The 24,817-nt window shown below is 46.8% G+C and overlaps 2 protein-coding genes across 2 annotated transcripts in view; both read left to right on the forward strand.

Moving 5' to 3' along the window:
• Nucleotides 1-12,465, forward strand: part of CEP112 (centrosomal protein 112) — a 131,795-nt gene extending 119,330 nt beyond the window's left edge. Inside the window, exons 25-27 of the mRNA XM_072351644.1 lie at nt 6,149-6,250; nt 8,306-8,370; nt 9,236-12,465. Coding sequence (XP_072207745.1) covers nt 6,149-6,250; nt 8,306-8,370; nt 9,236-9,239 — 171 coding nt within the window. The 3' untranslated portion in view covers nt 9,240-12,465. The remainder of the gene's footprint in view (nt 1-6,148; nt 6,251-8,305; nt 8,371-9,235) is intronic.
• Nucleotides 9,254-24,817, forward strand: part of AXIN2 (axin 2) — a 45,135-nt gene continuing 29,571 nt past the window's right edge. Inside the window, exon 1 of the mRNA XM_072351647.1 lies at nt 9,254-9,290. The gene's annotated coding sequence lies outside the window, so the exon portion shown is untranslated. The remainder of the gene's footprint in view (nt 9,291-24,817) is intronic.

Here is a 24,817-nt window from a genome sequence, read left to right on the forward strand (position 1 = left end):
TGGATGGATCTTTGGAATGAAGTGGCCAGTTGGAGAAAGGGAGTGAAACAGAAAGTCAGGAACAGACAACTGAACGAAGGAAGAGAATCTTTAACAAACAAGAATAGAAGCACACCTCAGCATGCAGGAATTAGAGAGGTTTAAAAAATGTCAGTTTTCCAGCTCTTTGTCATGGTGTTTAATGCAGGGAACGCCAAAAGGAGAAATGGCACTGCGTGGAGGAGCCAGCTGGGTGACAGCAGTGGTCAGTGAGCTATCCTATTCATTTCTTCCAGCTGGTGAGGAGCCTGGATGAGCTAAAAAAGGACAGAAAAGAGATCTAGTTTTATGCAGATATTTATCATCATCTACATTTTACATTATTTTCTTTGCAATTGAATCAGCACTGATCCTGTCTTTAAAAGTACATCAGGGATGTGGAGCTGTGGTTACCACCCGTGCTCAAAGTTTATGGACTCTTTCTGACCATAAATCTAGCAGCTTGTTTTCCAGTTGAGATGCTGGTTCCATTCTTGTTCTTGACAGAGGGGAAATGGTGATACTAAAAGTAGCTTCTGATGATTATCTAGAAAGATTTGTGTTGTTCACACAGACGGTGTGAAAATGCTGTGCTTCATCCTGCCTGCTGCTGAGCTTTGTCAGCCCTTGCTGTCATTGGGGAGCGCTTGGCACCTCTGCGTAGCAGACCCTGAACCTTTGACTTGTTGATCCACCCCAGGGTGGAAGGGATTATGCGGAAGGTAACACATGCTGGAGTATATGAGATACATACATACTTTCCCATGGTGGTGTCAAAGATGCTTTCAGCTTTATTTCAGACTTAATTGTCATGATAGCATTTTAGAAATTCCCTGCTCTTGACAGCCATAAATGAGTACCGGGTGTCTTCAGCCTTGGCCCAGCTTTGGTTCCTGGGCTGGTTCAGCTTTCTGTTCTTCTACAGCACGTCAGCGTTGTCAGCTGGGCTCCCTTTGCCCCGTGGAATGGAGGATCTCCTCTGCAAAGGAGCGGTGCTGGCAGAGGCCGAAGCAAACATTGCTCAGGGACAGGGGTGGCATCTGGATGAGTCATCGGGAAGGAGGGGAAGATGGGTCAAGGATCCTCCAAATCCCAACTGAAACAATAGAGGAGCCCTTAAGAGGGGGTGGCTGAGAGAACAGAGTAAATTTTCTAGCCACAGCATTCCTGGTTGTTCCATGGTGTTGACAGTGAAAGCTTTTATTCCTCTCCAGCTCGCGTAATCCCAAGAATGCTATTCTTGCCATATGCAGCCCACTGGATTTTTCTGTAAGTTTTGCCTGACTTCCCTTCCTCTGCAGTTATGAATCATATGGACTCGTACTGCTTAACTACAAACAGAGCATTTTCCAGGTGGGAGATCTTGGGTAAGAAAGGAAAGATATCGAAATACAAAGCAGCAAAGTGCAAGGCCTCTTGGGTGCAGGTTGGAAGGAGCTGAACTGAGCCGCTCACAGGAGGTCCCTGCAGCTCAGTAACACACCAGGACAAACCTATTTTGGATGCTCAATGGTTTACCAGCTAACAAACTGATGAACAAAGAGGAGAGCTGCGCCACCAATTTATTCTATCTTGGGGCTGTCAGAACAGGGTAGGTTCTCCAACACTATTTTTTCTCAGTGGAGAGCAACGCTGTGTACACTGGACAAAATAACTGTCTCTCCTGACCATGCTCAGTTACCATTCGCAGCCGTGCTGCGTTTGTGCAATTTATAGCATTCATTACTTTCCTTAAGAACTTGAGAACCTTTGTATCAAATTGCATGATATTGCTTTAAACCTGTAGGAACCGTATTTCAACAGACATTTCCCAGTAAGGAGTTCCCATGCCTGAAGTAAGAGAGGACACAGACAGAAAAGCAGCGGATTTTCTTATTTGACTGCTTTGTGAAAGGATGAATGGCGAGGCCTTGTTCTTTATAGGAAAAAAAAAGAGGAAAAGATCCATAATTTGATTATTCATTAGCAAAAAGAAAGTGTCTGAAAAGATTTCCAGTTGTAATTACTCTTTTACAAGAGAACTGTGAGAGATCTGAACCTTCAGGAAGCTGCAGGTTTTGGTGGATTGGGTCCCTTGGCCATAGAGCTGGGCCAGCTCTCCCCATGGGGTTGATGGGGGAAGGTGCCCATGTAGGTTCTCAGCACTTCTGTGGGATTATAGCTTTATGAACTGAGGGTTTGGGAGTGCTGGGAAGCAGAGGAGTCGCTGCAATTAGGGAGAGGAGAGCCAAGCTGCGATTAATTGTTACTTTGATATTGTCTGGGTTATTTGTCTTTTTGTGTGTGTTTGTTAATTGGGTTGGCATCGTAGTAATTTGTCCTTCTCGTGGCCTCTTCTGTCTGCTTTCAGAAAATTACCTCAGCCACCTTCACATCACCTGAATGAAGCTGACCTACGCAATATTATTATTATCCTCATTTAGAAGGCTGAGACTTCAGTGTGAGATGAAATGGTTTGCCTAGGGCTGAAGGAGTTATTTTTACCTTGCTGGTACCCTAACCTGTCTTCAGATGTATTACAACACATCTTTCATGTCTTCTCACAGAGATTTGTACTGTCGAACAGATGCATAAACTTTTTAAAGAGACTTCTCTTTTAAGCAGCGTTATGGCATCGTTCTGAGCCACGGATCATTGTTTGAATAACGCAGGAAAGGACTTGAGAGAGGCAGGAAATAACTTTTCTCATCTTACTCCCCTGAAATGCGGAGAAAATTTCATAATAATTACATGATCCTAATGATGCCTCTTGGTCACTGTCGTAGTATTTCCTGGCACGTGGAATTATTATCCTTCACAAATGATACAAACAGGCAGAAACTGAGATAGTAAAAACCCACCAAACCTGAGTTAAGTGAACCGCCTTTCGATTCTTATCTGGCATGCACTAAATGTTGACTTCATGCCCTTCAAGACATGATATTCTTTTTAAGGAACTTGAACAACTCATCTCTGGTCCCCCCATTTGCTTTGGCAATGTACACTTCACTGTTTCATTAGCATTTTCCTTAGGCTCCTCTGGTTTGAATCAAGTAATTACAATTGGGAGATCTGGAGAAGATTGCAGTGTTTTTGTTTTTGTAATGGTTTCAGAAGGGGATGTTGCACTATCTAGAGCCCCGGGGCCTGTGGAAGGCAAACTCAGCACTGTAGACCTCTCAAAAGAGAAAGGGAGAGCTGACTCTGAGCAACCTGCCTAAGATACAGGGGGGTTGTGGCTATGCAGCTAAGCATAGAAGAGAAGCAGAATAGCCTCTGCTTTACAGGCTATGTAAAGCCTATGTACAGTACATGGGCTGAAGTACATCTGGTCATCCTGAAGGTGCTGCATTTCTCCCGGTTGAGCTTAGGATATTGCTTTTTTAAGGAGAAGAGTGGCTACAGTGTGACCAGGTCATAATCGTGTGAATATTTGCCTCATCTTGATTCTAACTTTTTGTGACTGACCATAGGTTACCTCTTTCTGGCAACTTCTGCTTTTGGTTCTTTCCCCTGACACCAGAGATGATTGATGATAAAACCTTAAACCTCATATCCTAACCACCAACCTGAATAAACAAAGAGCAGCGTGGCAGCTTCATATTAAAAGCTATAAAACCTTCCTGGGGGTTCGTGGATTAAAGCAACTCACCAGAATGAACTCACAGCTTTCTCAGGACAGAGTAAAAACGAACCCAACAGTAACTGCAATAGGGCTCTCCTCATCCAGAGGATAAGGCCCTCCTGAGGGCTGAAGAATTGCAATTTTAAACATCTCTCAAGAGTGCAAGAGGAGACACAGCGCTCGAGGATCCTAGGGCCGCAGGTTGAGGCTATAAAAGAACAAGAAAGCCTTTAAGGCACACGCGTGCACACACAAAATCCCCTCAAACATCGCTTTCATTGGGTCAGAAATTGATGTTAAAAAACAAAAACCTCCCCTCATTAAGATTAGGGTGTATTAGCCCACGGTGTGTCATTTTTCAGTTATAAGAAGTGATTCGGATTTTTGCCATGCACTGTTTTAATCTCTTGGGTCAATAAACCTTGATAGTAACTTCAGCCAAACATCTCTGCATGTTCTTTATCGTAATGTGACAGGAAACAGCTGGGATCTTATTTTCGTCTCATTGTGATGCAATTATGAGTGAGCACAGTTGAAAGCAACATATTTTGTCTTAAGAAACAAACAAAATGCAGTTGTATCCCAAAGAACAGTTTTCACTGCAAGAATAGTGTTCGTTTTCTCTCTGAAATAGAGTAAGAGATCAACTCCAGGCAATCCTTCTGCTACCTGGGCTTGTTTCTCATTTGCTCTTTCAGGAGACCCAGACTACACAGCTGTGCTTTAAAGCACCGTATGTGTTTCTTCCTGTCTTTCCAAGAAACACCTTCATCAGAAGGGAGCGATCCCCTGGGTGCTTTGCAGAGTTAATAGCAAATGTCAAAGAGCATTGTGAAAGCACGTCTTTAGAGGACATTTGCAGATTAAACTATTAAAAACAGCAACCCGGTTGCAAGTTGCACAATTAGATCATTATTATTTCACTCACAGAGCTGTATTCAGCTTTTTGTTGCTTCTGTTTAGAATGAAATTGTCTTGACTCTCCTCTCTGTAAGAATTACAGTAAGGGGTTCCTGCTGCATGCTTGCTGGGCATCTCAGCTGGGAGCTGTACTGGAGCCCAGGCTCAGCTCCTCACATCTTCAGTGCTCTACATGGAGCTCTGGTTTGAGTGTGACTGCATCAAGGTCCCCACCCAAATGAGCAGTTGGCTCGGAAGATATTTGTGCTGGCAAAGCACCTATGCATGACTTTGTATGCCTTTACAGAACAAATAGCACAAGTTTATCAGAGTAACTTTAAGAAACATAAATTTTGATCGCTGGTTTATAAACAAGCAGAGTTCAGACAAGGTTTCCTGTCTTACAGATCTTTTTCCTGTTCTTTCTTTATATTTGCATAGTGGCATCACTTGCAGTTCTCAAGGAAAGCCTCTAATTGCCTATTTGCATAGAGATTTGGAGATTTCTGCATGTCGGAATGACTCACAGGCAAAATTTTCCTAAAGTTTCATCAGATTGTTTTATTCCTTTTCTATCGATAATTGCACTGTGCATGATGCGTGGTTTGGCATGCTCTGAGTTTTGCACAAGGTGGTAATTGGCACATCGTTCTGTGACCTTGCATTCGGTCGCCACGTGTGCAAGCACGTGTGTTGCTTGTAGGCTGGAGCTGGCAGGCTGAGGCTTCGACTTGTGCTTCCATCGCAAGCTAAGAAAATCTTGCTATAATAGACTTAGCAGAAAATGGTGTTGCTGTGTAAATGCGTTGGAAAAGAAAGAATCAATTGGAAAGTTTAAAAATATTTCCTAAATTAATCTGATATTGAATCCTCCTTATCCTTTATTCACGTATTCAGCTGCTAATCCAGAAAAAACACCTAAGTACTTGCTTAATTTGAATTAAGCAGTTAATCCTATTGGAACTTAAGTACAGATGTGAGGCCCTGATTCAGCAAAGTAATAAAGTGTGCAGCAGTCCTGGGAGACTTGGTGGGCAAAGCCAGGCAAGACTCCCAGGACTCGTTTGTCAAGATTCAGCAAATCCGGGTACACTGGGAGTTGCAAAGCACAGCCCTTGCAGTTGTTCCGTCCTCGTGCAACACCACTTGATGCCGTACTCAACATCTGTTGGGGAAGGTCATGGATTAGAACATTCTTCTTCAGAAATGATGATTTTTATGTGAACGTCTGGTCTCACAAGCCTAAGTTTGTGGATTTTGTCTATAGTGACTTTAAAGCAAGTTCTGAGATACTTTCACTGGTATCAGCAGGCCATGCAGGCATTTGCTCATATCCCTGTTGATAGATTTAGGAAAGCAGTATTATTACTTACCATAGCCCGACAATTGTATTACTATTGTTTCCTTCCCATAACTACTTCCTTTTCGTGTTTTCTTTTTCCTTTCTTCCTCCTTTATACATCTTTGGTTCTTTACAGGTCTGTGCTGATCTTTCTTCTTACCTTTCCATTGATATGATCATTCTGAGTTTATTTGGACTCCAAACTGGGCAAAAGCAGCAAAAATAAACTTACTCTCTGACCTGCAGAGTAGCCCTATTTATATATTTTTTCTGTTCCTATACAGGTGACCCAAATACGACAAGAATATGAAACTAAACTGAAAAGTCTAATGCCAGCATCTTTGAGGCAGGAACTTGAAGACACCATTGTATCTTTAAAATCTCAGGTACATTTCTTTTATCATTTCTCTTCAGTTTTGGGGGGCTGGATAAAATCAATCTTGTCTAGACAAGAAATTATGGTCATCTACAATTTGGCCCATGCTTCTCCATCATATCCCCCACTTTCTTCACTTTGAGAGCTATCGTGTTGTATCTTTAGATGCCATATTTTGCTTCACTTCTGCAGTGCTTCACACTAGCTCATCTAGAGCAATCCAGAATCATTATCTTTTATGTGAAATAGACATAAAAGTGGCTAATAGAAATACCAGAATGTCATTGAAAATAGGGAACTACTAATGAACTTGGTATATTTCTAGTACTGAGTTCCCAAAGAAGTGATTTGGTTCTGTTCTATTCAGTGTATGAGGAACTGGAAGAAAGTTCCTTATGCATTATCATCATTGCCTGAACTCACAGACACACACAGTCTGAGGAAGGATAAATAATAATAAAGAGAAGTGATTATAGATGCAGGATAATGGTAATCCAAATAAAAGAGTCAGTGTTGGCAGATGGCCCCATGCAGGACTCTGCTTTTAAGTGTGGGCAGGAAGGTCTGAGATCTGTCCTGGAAACAGAGGAAGGGGAGAAATGAAGAAGTGCAACAGCAGTGCTGGAGGTGTCTCAGGCTGCCCAGGGCTCCAGGAGGAGCAACAGCCCTGAGGACATAGCCTGCAAGCGTAGGCTTTACACAGCATTTGTCAAGCTGGTATAGACCTACAGGCTTTCCATTTCTCTCCCTCTGTGGAGATGCCTGGTAATTGAATGTATTTGCTTTTCTGATCTTGCTTTTTCTTCCTTCCTTTCTCCCTTCCTTCTTTCCTTCCTTTTTGAAATTTTATTCTTCCTTACGGTGTAGAAAGGTTTTTATGTTGCATCTTTTCCAAGCATGAGATGTTTCCCATGTCAAAATTTGCCTTTAACAGAAGTAGGAAATGCTCACAGGGGAAAGTTTCAAATTCCTATGTGCTGCTAATGACACAACTTTAATGGTTATAGACACTCCGCTTATGTGTCAAGGGATTCCTGATGGAAGCGATGCTCTTTGTCACTGAAATATTTATGGGAAATAAAGAGTTAAGGATTAACTGAGGAAATCAATTTCCACTTCATAGTAAAAAGCAATTTTCAAAGTGTGGTTGACCATTAGCAGCGTCTGGTGGGAAGCATCACACTGCAGCTGATGTAAGAACACTGCATCTTTTAATGAGTTAAAACAAGAGAAGTAAAATCTGATATCCACCTGCAGGGCTTTTGTAAGCACCAGCGCGTTTCAAAAGAGTCAAAGTAACTGCGCACACTAAAAACTGGGTGTTATCCCAGAGATACGTGGCTGCTGGCTGCATTGCCATTGGTACACTGCAGCCACAGACCACTCAGTAAGCAGGGCTCCTTTCTGAAGCACAGGTGTGCCGGCCTTTGAAAATTGCTGGAATTCCTGCTTCAAAACATCAGACAAGAAGGGCAGCAGAATCTCTGCACCTGTCAGGATTATTTATTGTTGGAGGGGAATGAAGAGGACAGGCTTGGTAAAAGCACCAAGCAGCGATAAAAATAAACAGATGGAAAATACTGGATACTTGGGCAACATATTCAGTAAATACCACTAAAAATAATGACCAGCTCTCGGTTTGCTCTCCAGAAGTGGCCACTGTGTTGATATACAGTAATTTTCATACCCTTCAAGAACAGGTGGGTATCTTCATCACAAGAACAGAAGCGTGGGGATCAGAACTCAGGTTTTGTACAGGCACTGAGGGTACAGCTGGAGCTCCCAACCCCTTTCATAATCCATATGCTGCTATGAGCTGAATGTAAAAACTGTTCTGACCCTATTCTTAAAGTGGGTAGCATGCAGCAAGAGGTGTGCTGGGGATATTCAGGCCAGGGGATCCTGACAGGCTGCTGTGGATTATTATCATTAATTCTAGTATGCAGCTAAAGCATGATTGCATTTTATTTAGGCAGAATAGTGGAGAAAAACACCTTTATGAAATGAGTGTACATTTATTTATTAGAATTTTGTACAGCATTTTCACGTGGGATGTATTTTGCAGGTAAATATTCTGCAGAAAAGAGCCTCTGTCCAGCAGGAAGAGCTGAATTCCTACCCCACCAGGAGGTACGGGACTTTCTTTCATTGATTTACGCCATTTCACACCTGCAGATCCCAGTTATTGAAGTTTTACAGCTTAATTAAAACACTCAAACATGGTTGCAGTTTTAAAAGATCCTTATTTTCAGTAAACAAGGGCCTGAGAATTTTCCCAGTGCTTAGTCAGTACTATTAGGGCAAGATTAGAGAACACGCAGGTGCACTGCAAGTCTGGGCTTTGCCTCCATGTTCATGATGAGACAGTGGCTCAGTGCACAGCTGCAGCTCTGCGGTGATGCCACCTCCTTTTAAGATAGAAAACAATGATGCAATGAATAATATTACAGATCACATCTTCAAAGTACCGGATCTACATGAGCCTGGGCTTTTCTCAAACGTTTACACCCTCCAATATAAATTATGGCAAGTGCTGCAGCAATAAAAAGACTTGCCGTGCCTTTAGAGTAAGTGATTCACATGGATAGGTGAGTAAAAGGAAACTTCCTAGTAAAGCCACTCCATCTTTGTATATTTATAGGCTTTGATGATACTTTCATATCTTACACGAGGATTTCTGCAAATAAAAATGCATGCTTGTAAAAACAGTGTGAAAAGTCTGCAAGATATTTAAGCATTGGTAAAAAATGTTAGCAGTGTGGAACCAGTCTGAAAATGCCGTTTGAATTTCTTTTTTTTCTTAGCAAGCTAATTGGAAGCTGAAAATGTCATTAACTTTTGGTAGCCTGTCCAGAGTAGGTAACTTTGATAGGTAAATGCAAAGCTGAGATGTAGTCTGTAGGCTCCCAGCAGTAAGAGCAGAAGGAATGCAAACGGATGCGTTTTGTCTCAGACTTTTCTGAGACGTAACTAACAAGACTCTCTTAATTTTCAGGTAGCTACTGGAGCTGTTGGATTTCTTCCGTCGCCAAATGGACTGCTTGCAATAGGTTTGAGGATTTGGCTCTTGTAAACTAAAATGCAAAGATCAGTGGCTGTTTTATTAGCACACAAAATGCAATGAAATTCATGAAAAGGTATCCATTGCTCATGCCAGATTTATGGGGTTTTTTTTGGTTGTACCTTCCCTCCATTATTTTTTATCATCATCTCATCACAGACTTCCACTTCCAATATACTGTGTTGACTCTGCTCGCTTTCCAAGAGGAAGTTTCCTCTACTAACGTTTTGTTACTACTTCCTCGTACCATTCTTTTCACTCTCATACATGAAGAAAATCCCATTTTCTATTATTAATGTCCCAAATACTTTAACATATTTTGACATTGTTTTGCATTCACATGTTTACATAAGATTAAAATATTATTTTGCACTATTTTGTTTTGCCATTATTGTCCCTCTTGGGCATCTCACTCACCCAAATAGCCACAGTGGATATTAGAGGTTTGTATGGCTTTTTTTTAACTGGGAAAAATATCTTTTCTGCTCTATTTCAACAAGAAAATGTACGTGCATTGGCCGCCATATGCTGAGGTCTGGGTGGATCTGCAGGGCCTGCAGCAGGAGGCAGCCATCCTATCTGACCCTGGCCGCCCTCCAGCCCCAGATCCATAAGGAGAGGCCATCCCCTGCTTGGAGCTCCCAGCAGGATGCATGCCCAGCTCTGCCTGGTGCATCACTGCATGTCAACCTGCCTTGGGTCTGGGCAAGTTTTCACCTTCCTTGTATCAACAAGGGATCCTTCTAATTATAGATAAGAGGTTGTGGTGGCTCTGATAAGCAAGCTGTGGCAGGTGCCACCAAGCCTCGCCTGGGGCAACGGTGAGTTTCGGGAGGAGGAATTTGTTAGGATGCATGGGGTGAATTGTGGGCAGTAAAATGCAATGTGTTTGCTCAGGGAGGTGCATGGCGGCGGTGTTTGGGCTCCACAGAGGGAGCGCTGTGCTTTTACCACTCGGGTGCTGCTTTGTGCCAACAGAGGTTGGGGCAGAGATATGTCCCTTGTTGTGCATGAGGTAATGTCGGTTTGCCTGGCGTTGTGCTGGTGTCTGTGCATGATAGCTGGGGTTGTGGGGCTTTTGGAAGTGGGGCACATCCCCAAGGTGACACAGAGCCTCTCCTGAACTCCCTTCCCTACGCAGCCAGCTTAATTCAGGCCTGAATTTCCTTCTTTTGGTAGAATTGGACATTGATAATCAAAAAGCCGTTTCAGAAAAGTAGATCTCGGTCAATCTGGGAGCTCTGTGAAACTCTCCTAAACCACGTACAGCACGAGGGGCATTGTGAAGGTGCTTCTAAACCCAATAAGAACTATATTCAGTGTTGGTTGGGGCTCATTTTCAGTTGCTAGTGGCTCTGCTATCACTTTGTTACAGGTAAGGTTAAAGTCTAGAAACGTTCTGCCCTCCAGAACTCGTTCTTTGCCTCTTTTCCCCTGCAGGGCAAGGAATTGCCAGCAGCCCTGGCAGAGCCAGTTGGCGTATGGTCAGAGCTTCATTTGCATGGGTTGATGACCATGATGATGTTTATTTATTATCATTACACTGGATGTTGCTGTATGACAGAGGGTAGTTCCACTCTACGTTTAAACACAAGAAAAGCTCACGAGAGAGCATTTTCCACCAGTACCAAGGGTTTCCCTTATCAAGGTGAAACTTCACTTGGGCGCCGCTCACAGTTCTTGTGTTACATGTAACAGATACGCTCATTTCTGGTGCAGTTGGAGGAAAAGGGATACAGCCTCCCTCCTTCTCTCAGCCCTCCGCTTTCTGCTGCAACAGTGCTTTAATTGTTGTGCTGGCGGGGCAGCACAGCAGATACTCCTGTGACTTGCCCAGATCTCTGCAGTCTGTGGTTTCAGGGTAATGATTTTGCTCTGCAGAAAGAGATTTTATTGTGAAGAAAATAATTGTGATGGCTATAGCATATTAAAGTGCATTATTGAATGTTCTGGAGGACGTACACAGCTTTGGTTCTAACAATGAGCAGTTCTGACAGTGTGTATATGCCACTGGACTTTAGTTTTAATTATCTTCATGCACTGCAAGTCCTTCCCACATCACAACGTGTACTGGAGGCACCACGCACTACTGCATTATGCTTGGTTTCATTCCTGGGGTACAAAGCAAAAGCGAGATGTCAGATATTGTATGAAAAAGTTTCAGAACACAAGGTCGTTTTAGCTGAGACTTTTTTTTTTTTCCAAGGGTCTGTCTTTTCTCAGCTTTGATATTTTGCTCAGAAAGGTCATTTCTTTTAAGCCTTTGTCATTAAAGAGGACTTGTTCTTTAAAGCGCGCTATCAAAGTGTGCAGAAATTGCGAGTTACTGAAACTAAAATGCATGATCAATTTTAAGTCAGCCAACTAAAGCCCGCCTAAAATTAGATGTGCCTCTTGTACCAGTGGCTTCTTTGATAAAGCCGGGGGAAGATACGCAGTTGGTCAATTCAAACCCAGAAAAGGAGATAATTAAATAATACTTCTCCTCTTTGAATTAGAAATCATTGTTGTGAAAAAAAGCACTGGAAAAAAAGTGAACAAGGGTCTGATCCTGCAAAAAAAAGCCCTCTATTTTGTGAGTCTGTGTGTTGCATTTTGTAATGTTTTATGTAGCAACTACGCAGCTCCAATGACATCTGACATTGGCAGTAGCGTAGACAAGTGGAGCCCCTTATCATTTTCTTGCTTTTCGCTGCCATTAGATGATCTTTCCTTCATTGACAGATAAACATGGGAGCCGAGCAGAGCAAGGACGTGGCATCATGCACATGCTGTGCAGTCCAAGAGCAGGCTGGCTCACACAGCACTGGAGATGTGGCTGCTTGGTTTAGGGAGATGGTCTGAAATCTCCCGTGGATTCACCACTTTTCCTCTAGAGCAAGTATTTTTAGAAAGGGATTCTTCAGAAATGGCTCTTTCCCTTTAAATTCAGAGCCTACATAATCTCAGTGAATTTTTGTACAGTCAGGCTCTCATCCTGCATCTAAGGGTGGTGGAAAACCAGACCTAAGAAGGCTAATGACTCCATATGGATTTCATGAAAGCCAGGGCCGGAGTGTTTGTAAGGCTGTGTTTAATTGTGCTCAGGAATGATGTTACGTCTTCTGAGACTTATCGACACTTGCTTGTCATCTTGTTTGTTCATCGTTGCTGGATGAGGTCATTGGCTGACTAATTTGGTATAGATCTGAATCTATAATGAAAACTCTGAACGAAAAACTCTGATTTTAATCAACTGTTCCTCCCTACTCCTTTACCATCCCTGGGCTGGAAGGCCTGAGATGTCACTTGTCACTTGTCCCAGGCAGAGAGGTGTGAGGTTTGTTGCACTTGGCTGGGCAAAGCCTCAGAAGCACTAACTTAACTGCATTTGGAGTTGTTGCTCTCAGACCACAAAGGTTACATCCGATGCTCTGGTTAGTATTCCCCTTGGCCCAGCAGCATAGGACACTCCAGCCCATGAAGCCTGCTCTCCTTTCCCAGGTGCATCCCAAAAAGTCCTTTCCAAAAGCACCCAGCCCAAGGTGCTGCTCAAAGAGCTCAGCAGCCTGCAGGGTATTCCATCAGAACCACCAGGCAGAGGTTTGCATGCAAAGAGAGTCCTCCTCTATTGCTTTTCCCCCAGTGAAATCCAGAGCTCAACTCAAAGAGCAGAAAAAGATGCGTGGGTAAAACGTGCCTTGTTGAGGGCACAGATCTGCAGCAGACAAACACTCTGACTCCATTTACCATTAATTAGTTCTCCTAATGGAGTTATGTCTATTACAGCTGAAACCATTGGTGACCTGTGCTGAGAAGATCCTTTCTTGTTGTTTTTTCTCCATTCACAGGGCAGCATGGGCACTACAGCGTGAGGTGGAAAAACTGCTATAAGTCCTAAAACTAGGTTGTTTCAATTTATCTGTACTCTGTATGTATTTCAAATGTAGGTGGAAATAACACAGAATCTAACGCTTCGCACTGGAAATAATTGGAGAAGCATCTTCCGTTTTATTAGACGTTAGGTCAGCGAAGGCAATTTGCTCTGACAGAGCAAAATCACTCTCCAGATCCTGTAATTCCCCCATAAAGCAGGAGGGAAGAAAACCTGCCACCCACTAGCAGACCTTCAGCGCTAATGGCTTAATGGGACGCCGAAGTTGCCAAAATATGACATGAAAAGCCCCACCCAGGTTTCTCTGCAAGGAGGTGATAAAACCATCAACAAAGGGGATTCAGCCTTGGCTCCAAAAGAGAGGCACTGATCCTCCCCAGGTCCTGCCTGCCTGCTTCAGGGCTGTTTATCTTAGGGCTGGTGCCAGGGGTCACCACTGCGGAGCCATGAGGGCTGCAGGGCAGCAATAGAGCCTGGCTCAGCTGCCAGAGCTCACCTGACACCTCCCCACATTATCCCCAAATTTCAACCTTTCTTTACTGATTGCACGGCAGCACCTGGAGCAACTGAACAAATCAGCCTTTTGTTTTTCTGAGTGAGCCAGGGTGCCGGGAGTGATCAATTTGCAGAGAACAGGAATGCAATGATGGTTTTTTCACGCAGCCATCCCATAGACAAAGAGATGGGGATGCTGCATCTGGGAGATGGGGATGCTGCATCTGGGAGGGTTTTGGAGGCAGGCAGGCCAGGAGCAGAGCTGCCAGCCCACCAATGCCTGTTTAGAGGGGCCACTGAGCATTTCAAATCTCCTTTTTCTCCCCTGACTTTGTGAGAACCGTCCAGCTTTGTCACAATTATTTGCTGTCCTCCTGCTTAAAACTTTCCAGTGAGGAAACTGGGCCTAATCCAAAGCTTTTAAACTCCGAGAGAAACTTCCAGGAGACTGCGGCTGGCTCCAGGCCAAGGCCTGAGCTCACTCTGGAGGACCACCAATGTTCTGACATCCCCTATGGGTTACAGCAATGGGGCTGCTGCTGCTCTGTTGGGGCAGTCCCAGGGTCAGCAACACTGAGCTGGTGTGGGTTTGGGTCAGACCTGGAGCCATGTGGGTTTTGTGTCATGATGGCAGTCCCAGCAGGTTCCCCATTGCTCTCCTAGCTTCTCCCCCCTTGGCACATTAGGGGTGGCCATGTCCTTCATCTGGAGGCAGACACAGGAGCGTTGTGCTTGTTTTGTTGCTCTGGGCATGGTTGGAAGGAAGCACGCCCATTTGGGGCTGCATCTGACCACTGCAAGACTTAGCAAGTGCGGTCTCCCCGAAGTTTCTCTTTGAGTTGAAAAGATCTGGATGAGAACTGACTTCCTTGCTCTAAAGAAGTTGAAATGAGAGGACAAGACCCTTCCTGCAGCAGGGGACACATGGAGCAGCCGCCTGGCGGAGCATCCCCTGACGGCTCTGTTCCTATAGTTCAAGGTCTGCTCCCATTGCAGGTGGTGGGATCCTTTTTTCAGACCTCTGGCACAGTTCTTCCTGCCAGCTCTCTGGGTGCCATAAACCACTCCATAGGGCGGTTATGCTACAGTTTGAAATATAAATACTGGGTGTAGTAAAAGAATAACCTGGCACCTGCAGACCAGCTCTGATTACAACAACGAGGCCCAGCTGCTGCCCCACACCCTGTCCCAACAGCAGCAGGGCCCAAAAACATCCCTCTTCTTGCCTGAAAAATCCCTCTGTGCCCTAATCATCATTTGGATGCTATGAGGGCTTTCTGAAGCTCTTCACCATGTCATGTTCTCCAAAAAGAAAACCAACCGCCCTCAGTAATTAACCACAGGCCATTATGGATGGCTTTATTTCTATTAAGACCTGTCATCCGGGCTGGATTTGTCATAAGATGAGAGAAGAGATTGGGCTTGAGGTGGGTCTGGGTCCTCCTTTGGGTCCAGGCTGTGTCTGAGTGCTGCACAGGCAGGGTTTGGGGTCTGAGACTGCAGCTGAGCATCCTGCAGGGGATAGAAGCCCTTGCCCTTGTGTCCCACCCCATTCCCATGTACACCTGCACTCAGTGTCTGCAGATTTTCCTCCCCAGGCAGCGAGGTATCAGGGTTTGCAAGGACCAGCTGCAGCCGTGCTGTGACGCAGCATTGCCAGGCAAGGCAGCAGCTGATGTGCATTCAGCATTCTGCTTCCTCACTGCTCTATGGTACAGATGAAAGCCGGGCTGGCAGCCACATCCCGCGATGCAAATCGTGCTGCACAGCCCCACGGAGTGATGCTGCTGCATTCACCGTGGCTGCGTGAGACGCCGCTGCCAAAGCGTGCTCTGCTCCGTGTGCAGCTTGACAGAACGCTGTGTTTAACCTCCAAGAACACGGGATAAAACGCGCTTCTCTGTCAGGACGCAGATTCATGTTCCTGTCGGCGCCTAAACTCCGTCTCCCAGTTCTGTCTGTGCCTATTTTCGTCATGCAGGCAGGCGGGGTGTTTTCAAAGGGACTTGTGTGACACGGCAGCCTGAGACCTTGATCTTTTTAGCCTGAATTCGGTTCCTAGTTCAAGAGACAGCTTAGAATGTACGCACCTCAGGAACTTAAGCACTTAGAGCAACGTCTCCCAGTCCCCAGCAGAGAGCCCACATGGAGCTTTGCTCACCCGCTCTGTGCACACCCAGATGTTGCTGTGCAGGCTCCATGTGCTGCCGAGTGCTACACGCATGTTCGAAGTGTTCCATCGAGCCCCGTGTGGGGATGAATGCAGCATGGGGCGCTCAGCTCAGCATCTCTGAAAGACATCCAAGGCCAGCACATCCCCAGCACACGGCTTTCCCATATGGAGAGTGGGAATGGAGCCTCAGCTCCATCCCGTGAGGTCCATGTATGGAAAAGCTCGAGCGTCGATGAACCATGGCGCAGATCCCCAACATCACGGTGTAATAATCAACAACAGCCCCTGTGGTTACATGGCACCTTCCACCCGAGGTTCTCAAAGCACTTTATAAGAGTGTTTCCCTCCGACATGTGATGCTCCAAGAGCCCCATCTTGATAGATCATCTCCCCAGGCTGGGTTTGCGGCACAGAAGATTTGTTGCTCGTGTTTTGACACGTCTGTTGGGTGCCAAAGAGGATCCGTGCCTGCTGCAGTGCCCGTGCTGCTGAGGCCAGGGCTTGAGCAATGCTGTGTTGGTGTCTCTTTATTGCTGGCTCTAAATCTGGTCCCGCTCAGCTGCAGGATGGAAGCACCAGTGGTGGATAATGCAATCTAACTGGGCTCAGCGTGGCAAATCGTTAGTGCTTGAGATGGGGCCTGGAGCCAGGCACAGCTCCTTATGCAGCCTCACCAGGGCAGCCAGCGGGACACCTCGGGTCCAGGGCTCCCTGGAGGAGCCTCTGGGTCTCCTTGGGTGCAGCCTCCAGAGCTCCTCAGAGCAGCATCCGCAGAGAGGCCTCCAGGGTTCCCTTGGGAATGGCCTCCAGGACTCCTTGTTTGGAGCAGCCTCTGAGGCTCCTCAGGCTCCCTGGGATCAGCCTCAGGGCTCCTTGGAGCGGCCTCCTGACTCCGTGGGAGCTGTGCTGGGGCCGCAAGTGCAGCTGCCATGGGGACAGCTGGGAGACGTGGTGCTGCCGGGCCCTCCATATGGATGCTCTTGACCTCTGAGGGCTCCGAAGCTCCATGTGGCTGCTGAGGACACTGCTAAGGGTCAGTACCCCTCCCTCCCCTCCCCAACAAAAGGAGGTTTGGGTAGAGGCGGCCAGAACCAAGCAGTGAAGAGGTCTTATAGGGAAGGAGGGAAAAAGAAAAGAGCCGGTTTCCAAGGGGCACGGCTTTGTGTGCGCTGCAGGGTGCACGCTCCCTTGTAAATGAAGGTTGGGAAAAGGCCGGTTCTGTGGCTTCTGCTGGGTGCCAGAGGGGTCCATGTGGGAGCCCGGGAGGCGCGGGGGTGGCTTCCAGCCCCCTCCCCATCCCCAGCAGCTTTGTCACCAGCACTATTGTGGGGTAGCAGAGCCAATCCCCGCCAGCCCCGATTCAAAGTCCAGGTGCCAACCAACTTGAACTCTCCAGCTCCCCGCCGTGAAGCAATTATTCCCTCAGACACACTCATTGTTCTCATTACACCATAAATTGTGAATGAATTAAACATGCACTTACCACTATGCACCGCAGCTGTCAAGGAAAACAGCACACAAGTATCATGCCAGGTTGGATCCTGCTCTGCTCCTCTCCCAGCTTTGCTGCTCACAGGAGAGGAGCAGCATCCCAGCAAGCTGGAGAGCTGGAGCTGGCATTCTCTTTATTGCAAGGCCAGATCTCTGTTCTCACTTAGAGCAGCACCGGGCAGGAATATCTCCATTTCATGTATTATTTGCTATCTGTTGGTTGGGTTTGTTGGTTATTTTTTGGCCTCACATCACTGTGCACACTGGGCAGGCACTGAGCATTCTGAGATACCTGTTTCATTTGCAGCACAAAATCATGCAGAGGACAAATTCCCATTGGCGCTTCTGGGAACTGCTGGGCCAGCAGTGCCAGCAGGGCTGCACAAACTGGCCCAGACGTGGGGGGAACTTTATTATGTGCCCCATAGCTTCATCCTATGGAGATATATCTGCACCACCAGTCTGGCTTGGCCTCCTGCAATGAGCCTGGCACCAATCCTGGCACCTGGAGCTCTGCAGCTTTCTCTGAGCCTTACCAACCAGACGCTGTGTTCCCAGGCACTGATGTATTTCCTCTCTAATCTCTGCTCTGTGCCCACAGAGCTTGCAGTGACAAGGACAGTCCCCTGGTGTGTCAGCAGAGGAATCCCCCAGCTGTCCCCACACTGAAGTGGGGACCTGAGTGCAGCAGCTGTACTTTGGGGTACAGAGTCAGCTCCACCAGACAGGATTACAGAAGGGGCTTTTCTTCCAAGTGCAGGAGCTGGAAGTTTGTCTGCATTTCTGTTCTGGCACCGCATCTCCAAGGAGGTTTTCACTTTCTAAGAAGGATGTTACCCACTGAGCTATTCATCGTAGTTAAATGAGGAAAGGGGTTAATAAAATACAAGCTAGAAAAAGGAAAATAAGATTAGAGGGGCTGATGTTTTGGCTGTGAGGCCTTCTGTGGGCTGCAGAGAGAAGGGGGGGGAAAAAAAGGGAACAAGATTCTTATTTTCTTTTCTCCAGCTCAAAGAACTTCATGGCCAGAATGGCACCGCTAATCCAATTTTCTTTCTAACAAGTATTTTATCAACACCTCTTTTCTCCCCCTTTCGTCCTTCCACAGTCCCCACACTGACGTATCATTAGCTGTGCTCTTAAAATCAGAATTGCAGCCCAGAGACCCCCAGCACATCTCCCCCTCGCACATGTGCACACACATGCCGTTGCTGCACTTTGGGCACTGGGTTTCCCTTGCCAGCTGCAGAAAAGTCTCTCTTCCAGGGAGCTCAGCACCGTTTGGCACAGGATCAGATAGCAGCCCCACTGCAAGCAAACAACATCTTTCCGAGGGAGCAAATATTGTGCAATGTGTTACTTCAGTGTTATTTATTATGAAGATATTTTGCCTTTAATCCAAGGATTTGCCAACTCGTCAGTCCCAGAGCCTCATACACAGCGGCAGTGTCCCCATCCTGCAGGGCAAGGTGCAGACCCAAAGGGGTTTTGCACAGGGAGGGGAATGTTTTTTGGGGTGCAGGGGACGCCTGGGAAGGGAGATGTTAATCTGTAAGAGTTGCTGATGGGTTGTGAGACCATTTAGCTTGGGTGGGGATAAAATGCATTAAGGCCTTAAGGGAGGCTAACAGAGCTGTGCTAGCCCGCAACTCCTGTCTGGCCCTGACAAACCTCTGCAGCCTCATGTCCCCATGGAGGGGATTGGAAGGGGAAGGGGTGATGAGAACTGGGCTGGCCTCACAACAAATTCTTCTTCTTTTTTCTATTTTTTTTTAGGCTATTTGGCTCCATTCTTTGGTACAACAAATTTGAAACAAGTAATAGTCATGCTGCAAAAGTGCACATCTCAGCCCCATCGGCACATCTGTACTCCTCACTGTGCCTCAGCAGCCAAGGATGCTCATGGAGCTGGGCTGTGCTCAGCCTGTCCCGGGCAGGCTGTCTAGCAGCAGCATTATTACAGGAGCTCTGAAAACATGAAAGCATTTCTTTCTTCCTTCATTACCTCCTTACGTTACCTCTGTCTTGCCTGAGCATCCAGGTGCTGATAATTGGCCACACATCAGAGCAGCTGGAGCTGAGAGCACTGCTGAGCCCCATGGCCACGGCTGCTGCTCATTTGCCCAGCTGGTAATTAGCCTGGGGCAGACAGCCTGGTCCCCCTGGGCTGGTGTATGAGAGGGCTTTGGAGGTAAGGAACAATCACCCACGGTGGCTTTTTGGGGCTGGTGCAAGAGGAACCCACCTTGGGGTGTTTCCATGTGTTCCTAATGCTGCTTGGCACTTGTCTTCACGAGGAGATTAGACCGTGTTGGAACACGACTTTGCTTTAGTGCATTAATTACGAGGATGATTAAGATAGGTCAGCAGTTAAGTGTAGGCAGGCACAGTCATGTTCAGCGTAATGTTGGATGATGGAGTTAATCCTGTGATTCCACAGGGATTCACTTGGGACCAGGTGGCACAGCTACAGCCAACTGCATTTTTTTAGTTGAATTTGGGTCTGAGGGGACAAAAAATAAGGTATTGATGGGGGAAAAAGATATTGGCTACAATACTGTGTTTACCAGCTTGTTCTTTATCAAGTTCAGTCTGGAAAGCCCTTCCTGCTGCCATTGCTGGCTGCACAGTGAGCATGAAGCTCTGCCTCTCTGCATGGCCCGTCCATCCATTCCTCACTGTGTGGCTCATGAGAAGTGACCCCAGTGTGCCATGGGATGTCCCCAGCTGGTGTCAGCTCCTGGCCTGCCCCTCGCAGTGCAGGGCTCTGCCCAGCTGGCCTCACTGCAGCCCATGGAGGCTGTCATTAGGGTTTCTCAATCAATGTGTTCTCGTTAGTGACTGGGAGCTTTGAATGAACGTGGAGCCAAGCCAGCAAAAGTTCCTCTCCTGAAAAACTATAATGAAAGCAATAATGGCTGGGTCCTTGAGCAATGGCTGCGTATGACAATCGTTGTCTGGAGGCTACCTTAATTACGAAACAGCGTTCTGGGCCCCAGGCTTTGCGATCTCGCTGCTTTTAACTCTCTCTTGAGCAACATTTTATTGCTATTGTCCTGAACCTATTTCTTCTGAAGTTTGGAGTATCTGCAAATGGTACGAACTGCATGTTTGTCCTCTATTATGTTTGCACACATTTCTTGTTTTGTTCTATTTTATTTTATTTTTTTTTATCAGCATCCAAGAGCCCAAAGCTGGGATTATCTACAGGATTATGGGAGAATTAGGCACCCAAAGCCAATTGATTTTTTTCACCGGGATTTAACCAAGGGCTGAAGGCTGAGGTCTGCACTCACAGGCTTGGGTCCACTTCTGTCTTCAATGTAAAGAGAGCTCGGAACCTCTCAGGAGGCCCTGAGAAAGGATGGGGGTATGGCAGGCAGTAAGAAAGTGTGGGTTCAAGGAGGCAGACGTGGCCCTGAGACATCGAGCTGCCACCGAGCCTTTGAAAACCTCCTTCTGACTCCCTAAGGCTCTTTAGAAAATGCCACTAGAAGTTACCATCAATTTTGATAATTAAGCACTGATTTAATTTTGGAGTAGCAATAATCGTCAACGTTTTCCAACCCAAGCACCTTAAATTAGACACACAAATCCAAGCGCTGGCACCGGATCAAAGCAAAGCGGTGCGATGCTCAGAGATGCTGAGCTCACATGCAGCTCTCGGTGCTGGAGGTTGCACTCAGGACTGCCCAAAACGCTTGGAGCTGATCCCGTGCCAAGCTCGGTGTTCCAAACATGGGTTTCAACACCTTGCTGTAGGCACCTTGGATTTTAAAAGACAGAACCAAAATTGGCCCGGCAGTGTTATAGTGCTGGGTGGCACAGCGGGGTCCTCGCAGGTTGCACAAAGAGGTGCTGCATCCTACCATGGGTGTTTCATGAAGGTCCCTCCTGGCTTGAGCCGGGGCTGCCTGCTTTGGGCTGACATCCAGCACGGGTTCCCCCCATGCAGGTCTGTGGGTGCACAGTGTATGCAGCAGGCCCAGGGCACAAGGCCATCCCTGTCTCTGCTGTCACACTCTGTGGTGGACATCAAAGCTCCAATTGTATCTCTGTGCCCCACGACGTATCCCCATGTCTTTGATGAGCACTTCACCTCTCGGTGCTCTCCCCACTCCCTGCCCCACCCCAAATTAGTGCTTTTGCTTTATTTTTAGCACTGGTTTGGAAATGGCTCTTTTCTGATTTCTTTTTCTTTTCCCCCTTTCTTTCCCTTTTCTTCCCCCCCCCCCCCCCCCCTCCAAAGATCATATCACAGAGCACAGTGTCCTCCGCAGCCCTCCAGAACCCCTCCAGCCCTATAGGGCACATTCACACCTCTCTCCCTTGCCTTGTCTCCCCTTTATTCTTATGAAGCTCTCATTGATTATTGCCCTTAAATTCCTCAGTCCGGTCATAGATAAAAGGATAACCACTTCAAAGCGAAGTGTTAAGAGTTTAACCTCGAGCTAAAAGAGTGGACAACAAGGTAATTGAGGGTAATAACTGATCACAGACCTACTTTCAAAGGCACATGCAAGCCTCACTTTCAGATGGCTTTAATTTTATTAACATTTGTAGCAGCTCTAGATGCTTTTGAATCATTACGAACTTCAAAGCTTGAGGTAACACTCCAAATGGAGAACCTGACACCAGTTTTTTTTTGTTCAGACCCACATCATATTGATAGTCTCTGTTGCAAGCATGTAACATCTCTTCTCAAACTATAAAACCTAGATGAAAAAATATTGCCAATAGAGGAGATCAAAGCCCACACCTCCCTTTGAATAATCCAAAAGGAGTCAAAACAGAAAACAACATGGAAAGAAAAAAATGTGTCTATATTATTCCAACTATCGTTATCCATATTTAAGCTTGTCTGCCGAGGCGGGTTGGTCTGATGATTCTCTCTGAGCTTTGTCACGCTCTTTGGCAATGCGTCCAGTTCTCTTTGGGCATTTGGAGCTGGCGTTGGTGCTGTCTGTGTGCCAGGCTGTGGCTGGCAATAAGGAGCACTCCTGACCCAGTTGGAGGTGGGTGTTGGGGAGGCAGGTGAGGTCCATCTCAGCAGCTTGGTCACAAACCCTGTGGGCTAACAGCACCACTTTAGAAATGCTCGGGGTCCGAGGGATGTGTGCTCATGCCTTGCACAACCGTCCCGTGGCTGCAGAGTGAATCAGAGCAAGGAATCGATCCAGGGTATAAATAGCCCTTTTCTTTGCCTACTTTTTTGTGTGTGGGTGGGGGGGGAGGGCTATTTTTAACTGGATGCAATCCCTGATCTAATGCACAAAGCACTCCCCATGAAGGGGGTGGCCAAAGGAAAGGGGCAGTGACTGCTGCCAAGAAATGCACCACGCTCCCTGTGCAGGAGGGCTGCGTGCACCCCATGCTACAGCCACGCTCCATACAGCTGTGCTCTGGGCACTGCCAGCAGATGCATCGCTTTGATTCTTGTTCCTTCTCTTAGTGCTTTATAGCACTGTGTACAACAGGTTTTATACCGGTGTTACCCTTCCTTCCTGACCCGCATCACTGCCATAGCAGATGAATGGATTTAGTGCACTGCAGCTGGTCGCCAGCTCATCCCACAGGGCCCAGCAGCCCAGAGCACAGTGGCTTTCCTAAAGCTGCTGCAGCACAGGGCTGGGTGCTGATTAACCCCAGGTATCTGCCCACAGGTTTTTGTCATTTTCCTTTCACCCCCTACAGACCTTTCCAGCCTTCTTTGCTGTCAGGTGTATCACATAAGAGTCTAATTACCTGTGTTCACTCCAATAGCAGATGTGAGTGGGTATGAGCTTGTGCAAACGACGTGCTTTTAAATGCATTAAGTAACTTGTTTTTTTTAGCCTGCACAGATATTACATTATTTATAAACTGAAATCAATTTAATATAAGCTGCTCTCTGTTCTCGTGTTGGGTGTGTGCCTGTGTAATGATAGGATGAAGGTGTATTGGTTAAATCTGCAGAATTGGTGTTACTGTCTTAAGTTATGCCTAGGATAATAGGCAGCTCTTTCAGCATTTCTGTTGTGCTTTTAATGAGTCTATTATCAGTAGCACAGGCAGGGTGGATAAATGGGACCAGAACTGAAATATGTGTTACCAATGCCTGAGGCAAGCTCCAGCTTGCAGACCTGGATCTGCATGAAACATGCTTGGGAACTGCAGGCCCTGCAGTGCTGGCTGCCCTCAGGATGCATTGCTGCTTGCTCCATGTCCACCGCTCCGTGCCAGCCCAGGCAGCTGCTTTTGCTCTGTGACAGAAGCAGATTCAGGGTAAAGTGTCCCATCCTGTGGCATCCCATGGCACTCTGTGACACGGTGCCCTGCAGTGTCCCATCCCATCCCATGGCATCCCATCCCTTTTCAGGCAGGCTGCCCACATGAGCCATTTAGACCATCCCAGGAGGCTGGGTTTCTCCTGGTGCAAGGCTAAGAGGGATCCTTGGGGCACTCCCAGTGCTGCAGCCAGGCTCATGTAGTGTCCTGCATGGTGTGTTTGAGCATGGGCATCTCCAATCATGGGAAAATGCCTTAAATAGCAAAAAAAATGGCCTGGTTTCTCCTTGCTTATTGCCCCCTCCATGTGATGGATAGTGGGGATACTCTTGGTGGTGTTTCCAGCATTGACTGGGCTCAGAGAGGAGGTTTGCTTATACAGCTCTGTGTGTGTATGGGGAACTCTAGGGCCTTTGGGGCTGTGTCTGCAGACCCATTGGGCAGTGCAGGGATGAGGCTTGGGTTTCCTCTGATGAGGAAAGCTCACTGGCTCATCACCGATGTCCCCCCTCCTGCCTTCCCCAAGCTGGAACCCACTCAGCACCATGTGCTTGGGATGGTCAGCGACAGACTGGGGTCAGAGTGCTCTGCAGAGCCCAGTGAGTGCCCTGCACAGGAAGGGTTAACCTTGCTGCAGCTGCAAAGCCCAATTTCTTGATTTCCTGTTAATGACATTATTGCCTACATAAAACCATTGAAACATGTTTCTTTCATTTGTTTAATTTCGAATTCTGAGCACACGAGCTGGAAACTATGTTTAATAGTTAAACTCAAAACATTTGGATTTCCTTCCCTCGCCGAGGTTTTCAGTGAGCGCACTTCATACTTAGTTGAGTTTTCAAGCAACCATTTTTACACAGCTCTAGCGGGCGGCCAGAAAACAGAAAGGATTACATTGCAGAACCAGATCGCAGCAGCTCGGGCTGTAACACATTGTACATCTCGCCTCCCCTGCAACCCCTCGTGGTGCCAGGAGTTGGCCACGCTCTGCCCGCAGCATCCACCCTCTGCAGGGCCAGTGCCAGCACACGCCGCTCCGGGCACGAAGGAGAACGGCTTCCCTTAGCACGCATGGAAAAAATGTTCCTGTTTCCATGAGCAAATCAGATGGAATCTGCTGTGGGCCTTCCCGCACCGATGCTCCGCTGCCTCCCGGGCTTTCTCCTGCGGTTGTGACATCCCGCTGTCATGCTGTGTGGTGTCTGAGGGTCAAAAC

Source organism: Excalfactoria chinensis, chromosome 17 (assembly GCF_039878825.1).
Source record: "Excalfactoria chinensis isolate bCotChi1 chromosome 17, bCotChi1.hap2, whole genome shotgun sequence".
Taxonomy (NCBI): domain Eukaryota; kingdom Metazoa; phylum Chordata; class Aves; order Galliformes; family Phasianidae; genus Excalfactoria; species Excalfactoria chinensis.